Source organism: Prinia subflava, chromosome Z, assembly GCF_021018805.1.
Source record: "Prinia subflava isolate CZ2003 ecotype Zambia chromosome Z, Cam_Psub_1.2, whole genome shotgun sequence".
NCBI classification, from domain to species: Eukaryota; Metazoa; Chordata; class Aves; order Passeriformes; family Cisticolidae; genus Prinia; species Prinia subflava.
In genome coordinates this window covers 51,299,640-51,316,011 of record NC_086283.1, presented here as the reverse complement: position 1 = coordinate 51,316,011, position 16,372 = coordinate 51,299,640, and the positions used below count along the sequence as shown (strand labels likewise).

The following is a 16,372-nucleotide window of genomic DNA, read 5'->3' as shown; positions in this document are numbered from 1 at the left end:
CGGCCACATCTTCCAAGGCCCAATGCGACAGCCAATCCCTGGTGGGGATGATCGTCACATGTGCCCCTGTGTCAAAAAGCAGATCTTTGTTGATTGACTCATCCCCCAAGGTGAGCATACATCGCACCAAGAGCTTTTGGGTGGAAATGTGATGTACTGCATTGGCTGTGAATGTGAGATGGTCTGGGTCACCATATGGGATGGCTTGTGCGATGACCTGTCCCTTGGGCAGAAATGTGGGCGGATGAGTGCAGCGCAGCCAGAGAATGAGGGCCCTGGGGTTGTTGTGAAGTGTCCCTGGGACTACCTCAATCTCCTGCGGAGTGTATTTGCAATCACTGACGACGATGAACTTACCTTCGCCGGTCATTGGCCACTGATGTAACTTCCGCGGGTCGATGGTTACGAAATGAAAGTCCCTATATGTCAGGTGCAACGGTCTGGTGAGATGCAACCTATAGAGTTTGTGAAAGGAAGAGGTGGTCAGAATTGGTTGTGCTAAGTCCATTTCAGGTGATGTCATGTCCGGTAAAGAGTCTCCATCTGAGTGACCCCCATTTGTGTTCCCTGCCCAGTCCACCCGATTGGGGTCATCACGCTGGGTGGACCCGCGCTCCCCCTTTAGTTTTTTTGTTTTGTGTGGGAAGGCACCAGCGTTCCCAGAGGTGTCTGTTGAGTCCGTTGTTGAGTTGGTCTCTTGGGGCAGTTAGCAGTCCAGTGTCCTTCCTCCTTGCAGAAAAAACATCGACCTGGGTGGTTTATGTTGTTGTTGCCGAAGGAGGGACGCCTCTGAGGCGGGCGAGAGCGACTGTCAGCCACACGGACATTCTTCGGCGGAAGGCATGTCTGAGAAGGTGGTGGTGGGTTCCGCCGGGCGAGGAAGGGCACTTTCATTTGGCAAACCTGGAGCATGGACTGGAGAGTGCGGGGCGGATCTAAAGGGAGACTTAAAATTGCCTGTCGACATAAGTCATTAGCGTTAACGAAAACAAGTTCTTCTAAGATACTTTCCCGCACACCCTCGGTCTTAACTTGAATCTCGATTGCTCTGGTGAGCCTCTCTACAAAGTCCACAAAGGATTCAGAATGGCCCTGTCTAATGCTGGTGTAAGGTGGTAAAGGAGCGTGTGGCTGTAGACAAACATGACTTGCATGCTATATCTTTTATGATAGAAAGGACTGCAGAAAGGATTAAGGCTGCCTGGGACTCAGGGGAAACGTAAGTGCCTTCACCGGAAAGCAGTTCAAGGGAGAGCGGATTGCCCTGTTCATCTATGGCGGGAAAGGGCAGCTGAGGCATGGCATCTCGCAAGGCTTGTTTGAATGCTCCCTCCCAGAGTTTTAAACTCCATGCCATTTATGAGGCAGGAGAAGAGCTTCCTGAGGTCTGCTGGTACGACATGCACGCCTGTGAGATCCGTGGTGAGGAGGCCTCGGAAGTATGGGCTCTCCCTGCTATAATCTTTATGCACCTTGCATAAGTCTAGAATTATGTTTTGCGAGAAGGGGTGCCAATTGGGTTTTGTGGTGTCACCTCCGTGGGTTTTGCGGTAGGTGACCGGTGCGGCAGAGAGAGCAACTTCTGGTTCCCCATCGCTCTTGTCTTCCGGTTCCCCATCGCTCTTGTCTTCTGGCTCCCAACCGTGGGAACTGGAAGAGAGGGCGTGGGAATCTGGATGGCAAGATGGCCTCCTTCTGGGGCGGGGAGATAAGCTTGGCTCTGCCTCAGGGGTGGGTCGATGGGCAGGGTGGGTGGGCGGGACCTTTGGGGAGGTAGGAGGGGTCCTGGGTTGAGGGAGGGGCTTAGGGAAGGAAGGGGTTGGACGAGTGGGAGGGGGTGGAGGAAAGGAAAGGGTTTGGGGGATGGGGGAAGGGTGACGACAACGGGGTGGAGTGGACGCCATTTTTTGAGCCACAGCCACCATTTTGTGGTTGGTGTGGCGCACTTAAATTAAACTGAACTTTAGGCTTAAAACTTGGGGAGGCAGGGGGAAGGTAAGGTCCTCGGTCCACCTGGCCAGAGCTTCTCGAGGAGTCCCCAGCAGTCCGGCCAAGACTGCTGAGGCTCGGGGGCCGGGAATTTTTTAGAGAGCCTGGGCTGGCAGCCCTCTGGGTTGCCGCTCTCTTCAAAATTCCCCTTCTCGGGGCAGAGGGACTGCAGCTGGGGTGAGGGGAAACTGGGGCAGGCTGATTTTTCAGTGAACTTTTCTGCACTCCCTTAGTTGCTGTGGCTGTCTTTAATTGTAAAGTCAAAAAGGCAAATTTTTGAGTGCCCTTTTCCCTGGCGTTTCCCAATTGTAATAATTTCTTTTCCACAGCTTCCCAAAACCGGGAGCTGCGGACCATCACCTGGGATGTGTTTGGGTAGTGCAGGAAAATCCATCTGACTAGCCTTTTCAACGAACCTTTAGAGAACTTAACTTTTTGAAATTCCAACAATTCAACGCAAACATAAAAAACCCCTTTCTGAGAAGCAGAAAGGGAAGCACCCATCCTGCCTGTACTGTCACTGGAATCGGTGAGAACTTAAAACCACAACCAAAAAACAGAAACCGCCGCGCACTTTTTAAACCAGTGCAAACACACTCAACCGTTGCCACAAACTGCCGGGGCGCGACGCTTAACAGAAATGGACTGACCAGCAAAACCACACACACCGCTGGCAGTCTCCTGAGCCAGACCCGCATGCAAACAGAAATCTTAAATCAACCGAGGAAACAAAAAGCGCCAGGGGGGTACCGAACCGGGGCAGGGGGCCAAAAAACCCGATCCCCAGGGCCGCGCGACCACAGCTTGGGGGGCTTTCTCACACAGGCTGCCACAAAGGGAACCTCGTCCCCACCAACCCACCCCGCGGTCAAGGGGGGTATACTTACCTAACAATCCCTGGTGTGGGTGCTGTAAAGACCATTCCAGGAGTCCACTGCCGGGAGGAGGACCTTCTCCGGAGTGTGGCGGAGCCGGCTACCCTCCTCCCCCTGGGGAGCGCTCCTCCGAAGAGGCTGCTCAGACCCGAGGCAGCGCGACGTCCAAGGATTTTTCGGATGGGCTCAGCTCCTCGCTGAGACCCACCAATCCTGTCCCTGGGGTCCTTCCGAGTGCCTGAAGACCCTTTTTCAGGGCCCCACTTTGGGTGCCAGAACGCTGTCGTGGTGCCCACCAGAGTCGACGGACTCTGTCCCCGGCAAGCCCAGGCACAGTGACAGGCGTCGTTCAGGGTCAGCCTGTGAGTGGCACAGGCAGGGCTGACTCCTTTGGGTTCTTTTCCTGAGGGTCTCTTGTGGACGGTGTGAAGGCGACAGGCAGTGGAATGAAAGGAGGAGACAGCTCTGGGTGAACAGAGGGGTTTATTGAGACCACCTCAGCCCAGAACTGGCCCTGGAGAGAAGGGTGCAGTGGGGTTTTGTCCAGGGCTAGCTGGGAGGAGCAAGGGGAGGGGTTGGCTATCACTAGCCAACCAGGGCCAGTTGCTGAGGGACCCAGGGGTGGGGAAACATAACGTGGACTAACCAGGAGAGGGTAGGAGGGGATTTACAAAGGCGGGAAGGGTGACTGACACATAACTGAAAGTTACATAACAAGTGCAGGTGCAAGCTAAAAATAACTCATGTGAGGGAGACAAAGGAATATTAATTAGGGGGGGTAGGGTACATAGAACCAAACCAGTACAGAGAACATATGAAATATAACTGATTAAATTAATACACTGCCACCGTTCAGTAGAGAAGAGCTTGAAGAAAGTCTTTCGGATGTCTGAAATGTCAGTATAAAATCTTTAATGTTGGTTTTAAGCCATGGGAGACAGTGGTCACCACAGTAAAATTTTAATTGAAAAAGTAGAATTTATATATGGTACAAAAATTGCACATTGTCTAGGTAACTATGGTTCAATCACTTTGCTTTGGCTTATGTGAAGCTTTGTGAGAGCATATTTGCTAGAATTGGGTAATGAAAACTATATGGTCAGATAACCCAGGTAAGTATATTGTCAGGTAATCCATAAGATACGGAGCCATGCATTAGCTGGCGTATTTGGTATAGGAGAATGGGTACAAACAATACATTTAATCTAACAAGAATTTACTGTTATTGCTAAAAGGTCTAATTTTTCTAGTGTAGTTACTTGGTAGGCTCTTACGTGGATGAGCTTCTCACTGTCATGAAAGCTTAATGTGAAATTTAGGCTTCATTGAGACTAACAAAAATTTTGCCATTGATGTAAACAGAACCAGCATTTCATTCCTTTTCTTGTAATCTGCAAAATAAACTCTAATTTATGGATTGTTTAGACTGCTGGTATCAGAGACCTATACAGAATTGGTGTGCGATATTCCTGTAACTGTTAGTGAAGCTAAAGAGATGTTAGCAATAATTGGACTTTTTGCAAAGTGCTGTAAAAATATTTTTATGGTGCCTGATACCAGAGACAGTTCTGCCTTCTGTAGTTTGAAGGCTCCATCAGACCTAATGTCTCTTTCCAGAGTTGTCTTTATGCCTCTTTGCATAGTTGTTTTAGCTGCAATTTCCCTTGTGTCACCTTTATTTCTGTGGTTGTCATAGAAGTCTGCTGGAAGTGACCTGGACAGAATGAAAGGGCCCTCTCCAGGAAACTAAATCCAAGGATATTTGAACATTAATTTTGGTTAGAGCAATCTTCCCCCCGAAACTTCAAGCAGTAGCAGAGATTGCTACATTCCAGTGACCTAAGTGTTATGAAAATATTCTGGTAAGGTTTACTATTTAGATTGCAAGACAAAATACATAAACCTTACTGAGGAAATATATTGAAAGGAGATGTGCTTCATCACCCTCTTCCTTCCCCTCCATTTCTAAAAAAACCGTGTATTTGTTTGAGCTTCTCTTCTCATGCCCAGGATGTAAATTTTAGCTTCTGCTGTATTTTGAGGTATATTGTTGTTACCTGTGTGGTAGATCACTGATAAGAGGAAAGCAATTCCTATATGGAAAAGCAAGCAAGAAGTTAAAGGGTGAGCTAGCAGCCCCGTTTTTCTTTCAAGTCTGGCTTTTGTGTTGGAAGGCTGTGTTGATCTGCTTAACATCAGTGTGCACTGGTCAAATCTGGGATTTTTCTAAATGTCTTGAAACAAATTTCGATTTTGCACATCCATATGATTCCCTGACTTCTGGTATGGACAGCTTTATGTGGATCTTGCTGGATTTTATTCTGGTGTTATTCATCTATTGCTGATGTTGGAATTCTTTTAAACTAGGACATTGTATGTTTTGGTACTTTGCCAAATTGCATGGAGTCTTCTGCCAGAAATGTAAAGGTACCTTACCTTATTGCCTGTTTTCTCCTCTTAAATTTAACTTAAAAAAAAAAAAAAAAAAAAAAAGAAGTACTAGTGGTGTTGGAGTATTAGTAACTTCTTTGTTGTGTTCCTTGCAGGAGTGGCTTCCAGTGGATTGTGATCAGATTTTTTATTCAGTTTGTTACTAAAAATCCTATGTGGGCTGATATTTACATATTTTGTATTTGAAAGTATAGTTGACTACCTTCTTGCCCTGATAAGATTCATTATAGAAAGGTAACAATTAACATATGTAAAATTCAGTGGTATCACTCCTGCTTTCACTGTTCCTGTGGGCAGAAGATAAGAGTTAGATGGATGTGCTGAGATATTATTTCTGCTTTTCCCATTAAAGAGGGTTTTATTCTTTATTTTTAAGCTTATTGAAATGGATAAGTTAGAGGGAAGATCTGCTGCTACACGATAAGCTATTGGAACCAGAAAATTTAAAATTTTTGTGAGGCAAATAAATGATATTTTTGGGGTCATGAAGCCTTATAAATGGAAATCACATAACATGCTGAGTTGCAATGGACCATCAAGGATCCTCGAGTCCAGCCCTGGCCCTGCACAGCACCATTCCCAAGAGTCACTCCATGTGCCTGAGAGCGTTGTCCAAATGCTCTTGAGCTCTGCCAGGCTGGTGCTGTGACCACTGCCTTGGGGAGCTGTTGCAGTGCCCAACCACCCTCTGGTAGAGGAAACCTTTATCATGATCATACAGTCCTTTTGCAGGGAGAGGAAGATGTAATGTTTTCAGAGTATCTGAGAAAAGGAGATCTTGTATAAATCCCAGCAAAACTTGTTTCCTCAGGGAATCAAGTCTTCTCTACACCTGCAGAGCAACAGAATGCAACTGGAAATACCATTTTGCAGTTTGCAATGATACTCTGAAACCTGTGCAAGAGGTTTAATGTATATGCTGTCCACAAAATTAGCCCTGCTAGAGGCCACAGTCTCTTAAAGATGAAAACTGAGATCTTTTGCTGTGAGACCTGATCATGTAATTCAGAAGGGAACTCTGTTAAATTACCAATTATCAGAGTAAATAGAAGAAACAAATATGGAGCAGCAAAATAGAAGAGTTAATGGCTTTCTCTAGGAGAATTTTTAATCTAAACATTGAATGATAATGTCAGCCATCTGGTTGACAGCTGTTTAGTCTGCCCGATTTCACAGGTTGCTTAGCTAATACTGATTCCCTTTTTTTTGGCAAAATTTTGTCCTTTGATTTTATTTCCAGGGGAAGATATAGAATTTGTTTTGATTTGGAAAGTGCATGTGGACAGGCAGTTTTCAACAACAGTTGTTTTTTCTTGTTGTAAAGAATCTTTGGATGTAGGCATAAAGAGAAATAGGCAAACTTGTTTTTAGGTGAAAAGTTACTAAATAAAAAATGAACTGCTTGTAAGCACACCAGTCTAAATTGAAGATGGAAGTTATTCTTGACTGCTGGACTGCCAGTGTGTGTAGATTAGGCTCAATACCAACCTATAAACCTGCCTGTGAAGCTAATTTCTCAATGAGGTATACTGAAAAATAAGATGACAAGAATAAATAATGTATGTTTTTAATTTTCACATCATCTTTACTACTCTTGGGCCTTTCTGAGTTTATTTAAAAATTGCTTTTTTCCTAATAAACTATTTAAAAAATTTATTTTTGGAGGGCTGGTAACAGATTTTGTTTAAAGCACAAAATAATTTATGTTTGCTCTTACCTCCTATGTAAGTGTATATTAAATTTTCTTCTGTTCTTGGCAAGCAGAAGGTGACTTGTCAAGGTGAAGAAGAAAAATATACTTGAGAACAAGGTAAAGAAATAGATACTTTATAAAGAGAAATAATAAATGAGAAAATAGTAACAATATTTAGGATAATTGCTACTTTTTTTCTCTCCTCTTGGCATAACCCCAGAATATCCATTAGGTAGTAAATTTGTGACATGATTATCATAATCTGTGAAACACTGAAACAGTTAATGCTCTTTTGTTATATTAGTGTAACAACTGTGCTGGATCACAATTGAGTTAAGGGTGATTAAGGAGTCAAAAGGATGGTATCTTTTGGTTATATAATATACTGAAGTGCTTACCTAATACCTAGTCTCCTAATTAGTAATACTAGTCTTGTAATATCCATTAGAGTGATAAATATGCACGAAGGGACTGTTCTATTGCTTTTGTAAGTATTAAAACCCCTTAAAAATAGTTTGGAATTTGCAATGTATGTTCATGTGTTTTTTCTTACCTTAGTGCTGACCTGTTCAGATTAGGGTCCTTATGCCATAAGAGTATTTTTAACTGTTTTCTTGTTTTGTGTTTTTCCTCATTAGCTAAGGTTGCTGGTGGGTAGGATTTAAGAGAGGAGGAGGAGTGGGAAGTAAAATGTTCATTTGGAGCATGGAGCTACTTATAATTGATTCAAGAAAAGTGAGAGCTTTGTACCTTGAATACAAAGTTTAGTCATGTTTATTTGGGATGCTGTGACATAAGGCAATATTGTCCCTTAACAGTATCTCAAAGATGCTTCTACTTGAAAAGTTTTATTTAAATTTAGGAGCTGAATTTACAAGATGAAAGAGAAATAAAGTCATTAAAGTTTAATTGTAATTTTTGTGATCCTGCTAAAGCTAGATTTGGGGACTTTGCCTCAAGATCTGGTAACAAAAGTTAGTGATTAAAGTCATTTGTCTCAGACACTATCTAGATAGCTCACTTGACAGAATAAAATTCCTTGTTAGAAATGCTGCCATTAACTTCTGAAAGGTATAATGAGTACCCTCATACCAGAGCTCCCCAGGTTCCATGAAATATGAGGCCAAGAGGGTTTGCCTGGGGGTTCTCAGAGAAGAGGACTCAAGACTTCCCTGTTCTTTCTAAAAGTAAAAGATACTGTAAGATGATTCACAATAGATCTGGCTTCTGAATTTGCCATGTTGTGGAGAATACAGTCATAAATGAGAAGCAGTTTTTGATTTTAAGCAGCTAAGTAAATAGTTAGTCCTTACTAACTGAAAAGAATGGTAACCTAAAAGAGACTTTATGAATATAATTGTCAGTATTTTAAGTCAAATTATTAATCAAGTATTTAATATCTATGATTCCTGTAGCTCTTCCAATATGTTCTATATAATACTGGGATCGGAACATTTAAATTATCTTTGGTTGCCTAACAGTTTTCTGTTGCTCTAATAAACCATATCCTATATCCTATGATGGTTTTTGATATTAAATCTGTGTTTCTGGTCTGTTGCATTTTAATCAGGTTATTTTTACATTCAGTAACTTTATTGTGTGTTTGCCAGTAATGTTGGGGTGAAGACAAGAGTAAGCTGTATTAATCAAATTGCTCTTTTCAGGACTAGATGCTATAGTTAAAGTAAACAATCAATAAAATAACTATTTAATTGGAAACTTCCAGTGAAAGCAAACAAGTACAGCCTAAAAGCTGTGCTATTGGAAACAGAGCATTATAGTGTGGAATAAGTATTGTTGTGATACTGAAAATCTTAATGTGTATTAAATTAATCACATTCTTGATCGAGGATAAATTGAAGCACATAGTAAATGTTAAACAAGGGCCAGTGGTCTATATGAACAGTGCAGAAATTCATAGAAATGCCACTTTATTGTGCTGATCTCAGCATAATTTTATAAAAATGTGAGTTGATGGTATTCCAAAACAGAAAGCAGCAATGCCTTTACCATTTTTGTGATTATAATTCTTGGAAATCTACATTCATTACTCCTGAAATGAGTTCAGTGGATTGGAGTATGGAACTAATAATGCCGAGGTCACGGGTTCCATTCCCACATGGACCATTCCCTTAAAAGTTGGACTCGATGATCCTTATGGATCCCTTGCAACTCAGATGATTCTATGACTGTAATAGCTGCTGTAAGGGATTCTGCTACCAATGGACCCACAAGAGTAGTTTTTGTCCAAAGCTTTACAGAAATGCAGAACCCTTTCTCCTCCTTCCCCCGCCTCCCCCCGTCAAAAACAAGTCCAAAGATCTTTACATGTCACTCTAAATGGCTTATTCCAAACATTCAGTGCAGATTACAGCTTCTCTTAATCATAGGGATAATTTGTTCCTTATTGCTGATATATTAGGATTTTTAGCAGTTTCAGAAAATTAATTGCACAGAAAAACACATCTATTTGTCCTCTAATCCACTTTGTAAATGCATATAAAACTGACTCCTCTGTTTCTTGCCCGTAAATGTATCCATGAATTGAGCATTAAACTGCAGCTAAAATTTCTGAACTCTGCTTCTGAAACAGAATGGTGTTTCATTTTCATCAGAAAATCATGAGAAAGGATCAAGTCCGGGACTGATCCTTCTGAGTATATGTTCTGAACCTTAGATTGTATAGTTGGAGTTTTTTTAGTTAATTTCCAGTGTCTGTGCATTCCTGCTACAAGGTGAGAGTTTTGAATAACACCAAACATAGAGCTCCTTTGTCTTGTGTGTGATTATTCCAAATCTGTTGATGGGAGAATACTTTACTCATCTCCCGGATATTTTTAGTAAATTAGCTATCAGAAACAGTAAAAAATGCAAACTTGCAGTTATCAGCATAGAGGAGAGATACACTTCTAAGATTTTCTTTCACGTATGATTTGTGCTGGTTTTTGTTGTGTTTTCGTTTTTTGGGGGTTTTTTATAGTAGCAGTACTTTTTTAAAAAACCCAGTGTACAACTCAGTTATTCTTTATATGGCAATAGCTCTGGACTAGTTAAGGAATTGACAAGGAGTCTCACTGGACCAGCAATCCAGTTTATTTAGCTGTACTAACCAAGGAGATAAAAGCCCTTTCTTATTGGACAACTGGGATCTCAGACTTCTGGAAAAAGTAGAGTGATGGCTCTGCCATTCTGTATATTGGAGTAGTAGAAACAGGTACTCAGTATATTAGATTAGCCTGCTTGTTTTGCTTTACTGGGATTCTCAATTAATAATCAACTTATGACAGCCCCCAAATGGCTGAAGTTTTTGTGGTTTCTCTTTTTTTTGATTGTTTTGTTTTTTCTTCTTATCTGCTTTCCTAGAAGTTTTTAGGAGTCATTTTATTAAGGTATTGATTTTTCAGTTATTTGGGAGGATTGATCTTGTCTGGGATCATCAAGTAAGCTCATTAATTTAATCAAATGTATTAGTTCACTTCCTGGCTTTAACTTGTTCTAAAAGCCTTTCTGATGTCCTGGTGGTGATAAAAGAGTTTGATGGCTAATTGCTAGAGGGACCCGTGTTGCTTCAGCCAGCTACTGTGATGGAGTGCCTCACAGCATGTGTTGATACTCAGACATCCACAGAGATCTTGGCACTGCACAGATCCCTTTAGAGCTGTACTGAGAGCAAGTTGCAAATAGAAATGGGAATGTAGTAAGGAACAGAAGAGCAGTGGCTTTGCTTACTTGTCATTGAACAAGTTTGGGGCAAATATGTACTGTACACTAGCAATCCAACAGCTTAATCTCATTTTTTTTCCTTTTTATTTTCCCGGACAGACTCCAAGCTCAAAGGATACTTGTGATTCAGTAAGGGTTATTTATGTATGTATGTATGTATGTATGTATGTATGTATGTATGTATGTATTTAAGAAATTACACAAGTTGATTAATTATTTTCAGGTTTTTATCTGGCTCAGATTAGCATGCTATACAAATCCTGTCTTTCTAAGGGTTAGCTGTATAAAGCAAGCTTGGTTTGCAGGGCTGCTGTGGAGGTTCTGGTTTATTTTTTGGGTTTATAGCTTGCAAAGATACATATTCTTTCATTTCTGTGGCATCTATGAGTGTCTAAATTTGTCTCCAAGTGGGCAACAATTCATTTCTGAAAATTGCCCCTGCATTCTCTTAATTGACAGTTGTCTTTACAGCTTTGACAGAAAGAACAATGATTGAAAGGCTGCAAGAGCTGATTTGGTCAGTCTAAGAGGTATTTCTTTCAGAGAGATTTAAAGGTTGGTAGTTCCTGATGTGCTATTATCTATCCTTCTGTCAAAGAAAAACATAATAGTAAAGTAGGAAAAAGTATATGCTGTTTTTTGCTATCTTTTACTAGGGCAGTTTGGTTAGATTTTAGTGTTCTGGCTTGGTGATAGTGCTTATCTCTCAAAGACCAGTTTTTTACAGTGAAGTGTGTCATAGGATGTAGATCCTATGGTACAGCTTTCCTTTAGAACTGAGTTATATGTAAAGCTGCATATGGTTATATTTTTCCCTCTTATTTGTATGGTATAAAAGGAGAAACAGAACTGAAATATTAAATTTGTTACTTTCTATTGAGAATACTCTTTTTTTTCCCCATAAAGCTAATGACCAGTTACAATTATAGAAAATACAATGAATGAAGTCCTCCTACTGCCTTTTGTTTTGATTGAGCATTATTTTAATAGTTTCATTTATCTTGGAACAAACATTTTTAGTTTTTCATCATGCATAGCATTTGAAACAAATGCATGCTCAAATTATTGTAAAATTCTGAGTGAAATATTGATGATGACAAATTTAGATAAGAAAAGCCTGAAACACTTCTGGGTGTTATATTTATTCTAAGATAATTTACTGATTACTATGCCCCCTGTGCTACTTTTTGTAGCAAATTTACATTTGTCATGATGGGGTTATTAGTTTAACTTCTTAATATTACAAATAAAATTGCCAGCCTTATGAGATGTAAAGACAGACACTGCCTACACCCTGTTCTCGTTTGCACACAAAAAAGATAGCAGAAATCCCTCTTTGTATATTCATTCTTGGTTTGAAACCAGTGTTCAGTGTTGTCTGATGTGGAGTTAAAACCTTTTTTTCAGGATTGTGAAATGGCTCAGGACACTACAGTGCCCAAACTGAACTTTGAATATTGGTTGGATAAAGCTATTGAATGGGGTCAAGCCACTACGTTGGAATCCCAGAAAGATGTGTGTCTTCACTTGCCCCAGCTCCAGGAATTTCTACATCAGCTTTATGAAACAATAAAACATTTGGTAAGTGACTTTAGAAGGAAGAGTGACCTGTTTTGAAGAGGTGCTCCGAAACAATCTGCACTATGTTTTGACAAAACCAGAAGCTAACAGTAGCAAAAAGGTTTGTCTTGTTGACCTCAGGTACTGCTGGATCAGAGGGGCAAACTGGGGAAACAGTCACAGGTAATGCAAGTAGGAGTGTGCTTCCTGTTTCCCTGATTTATTGTGAAAGGAGCTTTTTCTTCTTGATTTGTTGATGTCACGTGAAATTTCCCAGCCAATGCTCAAGCCTCTTAACAAAACTCTTTAAATAAACAAGAATTTGATTCTGGTTGTCAGGTCATAAATTAGATGATTTAAGGGCCTTTACATGTGAAACTGTAACTGATCCTTTAAATCTTAGAGGGTCTGCTGACATGTTAACCCTGGTACTATGGTACACACAGTGTGCCATAACGCTGAATTCTAGCAGCATGGTCAGGTCACTGGCATAAGCTACTGCCTGTTTGATTTATTAATTTAATGATTGTCTTCACTCACTTGAGTAAAAGTAGTTGTTCGTGTTTAGTTCGTAATAAGTTTTTCTGGGCATTACTTTTTTGGTGTATATATTCAGTATAGAATATATATTCAGCTTTAGAAGTGCTGCATTATGGCATAGGGCTTGCTTCTTATGGAATCTCTTATTTTTAAATATTCTTATCTGTATACTGCAGAGTGAGGATTGTTTATGAATTGACTTTAAATTTTAAGTAAAAGATTTTGGGGAGTGGAGTTTCTTTCCATATTTGTATTTCTTTTTCCTTTAGGGAGAAAAATGTTGCAACTTCACTTAATCCGAGGCATGGCCTGAAATGGACCTTGTGAATATGGCCCCAGAAAGTCTTGGTCTAGCCCCAAACATGAGAGGAATTTACTGTACTAGCAGGAGATGTTTATCGTCCCTGCTACTTGCATGTTATCTCAGCACAGCACTATTTTTCAAAGCCTTCATTTATTGGATAGTAAAGCTACAAAAATGGAAAAATAAGACTGGTTACACAGGACTGTATGTAAACCATGTTATTACTTTTATAGTGAAACTGCTTTCTATTTGGTTAGAAGTTAAATGTCAGTTTGTTACTGGCTGGTCATTAAGTAAGTTAATTTAAAGAAAGCAAACAAAAATAACAAAGATAATTTTATGCCACGGTAGGTATTAATTTCTTCAGAAACTGTGAGACTGTATTATAACAATGACAATCAACAAAAATGTCTGTTAATTAGGCTTTTAATACAAGGAAATCTTATATTTTCTAGTTACTAATACTGATCTGCTTGCTGGGTGTGAGGCAAATAAACAAATTTTCTAACATAGTTGAGTGTTAGGTAAGGAAATTACACAAGTTTTAACTTAATTAAGTGATGACATTATAGAAAATTTACATAACTGCAGGTGTTTTGCTTTCAGAGTAAAATCATTGTAATTTAAAACAATATGTATCAACGGTTCTCTTAACCTATTTTGGTATGCAGTATATTTACTATCTTTTTGTTGGTTTTTTATGTTTTAGCAGGGTTCCACTGTAGCAATCCAACAGTTTCCCTTCATTGGACAGCTTCTAGGAAGGCTCTGTTGGAATCCTTTTGTTGTAGGATATGGTAAGAATGTGTAAAGATGTTTCTGTAGCAGTTCTATAAACTTTATTTTATAGAAATTAGGAAAATATGAGTTGTTGCATGCTATGATTTTTTTTTCCGTAAAAGCACAGCATTCTTTTTTACTGAAGTAAAATTCTGAGATGAAAAGGATATCCGTGTTATTTAAAATATATGGCCCTCAGAAATGTTAAATTCACTTTGGGATCTAATTTATTTCATGGTTTAGTTACAGAATCTTGACTTGGGACCAGTAGGTTTTAATCCCAGTGAGTGTTTATGTGTATCACAATTTCCATTCTCATTTTTTGTTGTATTGATTACATTTTCCTGGAGTCTTAAAATGTAGAAAATCTAGTGCTTCAAATTACTTTCAACAGAAGTTTCTTTCCAGCAAAAATGGAAATGGTCTATTATATATGCTAAAGTAGAAGAAATAACTTTTCTGATATTTGTGTTTTGTAATTAGTCTATGTTATGATTGTGTTTGTTTTTATTGAATCCTTGCAAAGTATTTTCCCCATCTCTCCATCCTTAACTAGTGAAAAAGCACATAGAATCTAAATTAAAACAGTGAAGTGTGACATAGGAAAAAGGCATATGAAAAAACAAAATGCTCTTACTGGTGGTGAATATGTGTGTGGCTGAGAATACAGAAGAGAAAACATATTTGGCACAGGAAAACTGTTTGGAGGGAGGAGACACTCCTTGTGCTATGTCATCAACAGTTCTGGTTTTTTTCAGGAACTGAGATGTTAAAATTTTGATAAACTACTTGGGATCTCATTTCGCAGAAAACTGATTCTGAGCTTCTCAGTGAGCCCCTTAAAATAACTTTCTATCAGTCTTTTGCTCTTATTACAACTACAAATAAAAAAAAAACCAGGAAAAATAAGGAAAAATAAATAACATTATGTCTTTTCTGCTTTATGCTGCCTTTTGGGGAAATACAGAAAAGGGCAAATGTTTTTCAGTTAGAAGGGCTTATTAAGTCAAGCACCGCATACATCTTCTGGTTTGGCTTTATCTTCTAGACAACTCCAAGCATAGGCAAAATGAACTTGTCTGTAAAACACATAGTAAATGTGTGTAATGTCAGCACTTCACCTCTGAAAGGAAAGTTTGGGTAGGAACCATAGGTTTAAATGTAGACCACTTTTGCAGAGCAGCAAATGTGTGTATTTTGAAAGGCTTTTTCGTACTTTACAGATGTATTTTTACAATGGAGAGGTTTCCCTGCTAATCACAGTTTTTGAGTACGTTGGTAACCACTGATGTTTACAATTACATACATGCTTTGCCTCTTAGTTTTTGTTTGGAATGTGCAAGTCTTCAGATGATCAGTTTTTTCTGAGCTAACAGTATATTGTGTTATAAAAAGTACCTTCACCTATATTTCTCATCAGAGTTGAAAGCCATTTGTGTCTGCTTTGAGCTTCTTTTCACAAAAATCTCAGCAAAACATTCTTGGTTTCCTCTACTTCTTTGCTCTTTTTTGTGTTCCTTCAGCATTTTCTGAAGCTGCAAAAGCACTTTTTCTGCAAGTTGGTTGTTACTTCTGAAGTTGCCTTGATAATGAAATATTACTTCAGGTTTGGTTTTTTGTCTCCAGGTGGCAAACAAGCCGGTTCAGAGAACTTTACTTGCTCAAAATGGAATCCTTCATTTTAGTGCTTAAAGATTTTCTGACATCAATAGACGTGAAGATGCCTGCTTATACATTCCCACCACTTCCTCTTCTTAGAGCCACCTGAGCACTCTTTGGACTGGTGGCATTGTAGATTCAGCAGTTTTTAATTTTGTTTGGCACCAGTTCTGAAGATATTCTTTAAAGATAGTGCTGGCTGTAGCAGATGCTGACTCTCAAGTGGGTTTCATGTAATTTCTCATTTGGATAAATAGATCGTTCAGGCATGTGTCTGAGACCAGGCCACCCTCACAGAAACAGGAACTAATTTTGTTCAATTCAGTCTTTCATACTAATAAATGGAGAAGGAAAAACATTATTCCTTTGCATCATGTCCAAACCACAATACCTTAGATGAATGTCTGTTGGTGCTGGAAGCTGACATGGCTGACCACTCAGTGCAGGAAGCGTAGTCTCCGAGGGAAAATAATCTCCTCATAAACACTCCTGAAGAGGGGCTGGCCAAGTTAGCCTTATTTAGAATGCTAATGTGAAGGAAGCACGACTGAAGAAAATCTCATGGCTATACTTGTGGTCCAGAACCACAAGGGATACATGAGGAATTCAGTCACGGTTAGGAATTCCAGTGGTGGTGGTTTTTTCGTTTGGTTGGTTTGTTGTATTGGGTTTTTTTGTTTCTTTGTTTGGGTGGTTTGGTTTGTTTTTTTGGTGGGCTTTTTGATTATCATCTCAGTAAAACCCTTCTGGTTTGAGTTTTGAGCCCAAACGTCTTGAATCCCAAACTAATACTATAAA

At 39.7% G+C, this 16,372-nt stretch overlaps 1 protein-coding gene across 2 annotated transcripts in view; it reads left to right on the top strand.

The window, feature by feature from the left end:
* FANCC (FA complementation group C) overlaps positions 1-16,372 on the top strand; it is a 108,134-nt gene that overhangs the window by 31,175 nt on the left and 60,587 nt on the right. For both annotated transcript variants that reach the window (XM_063423374.1, XM_063423375.1), the window contains exons 2-3: positions 12,139-12,312; positions 13,845-13,932. In XM_063423374.1, coding sequence (XP_063279444.1) covers positions 12,139-12,312; positions 13,845-13,932 — 262 coding nt within the window. The remainder of the gene's footprint in view (positions 1-12,138; positions 12,313-13,844; positions 13,933-16,372) is intronic.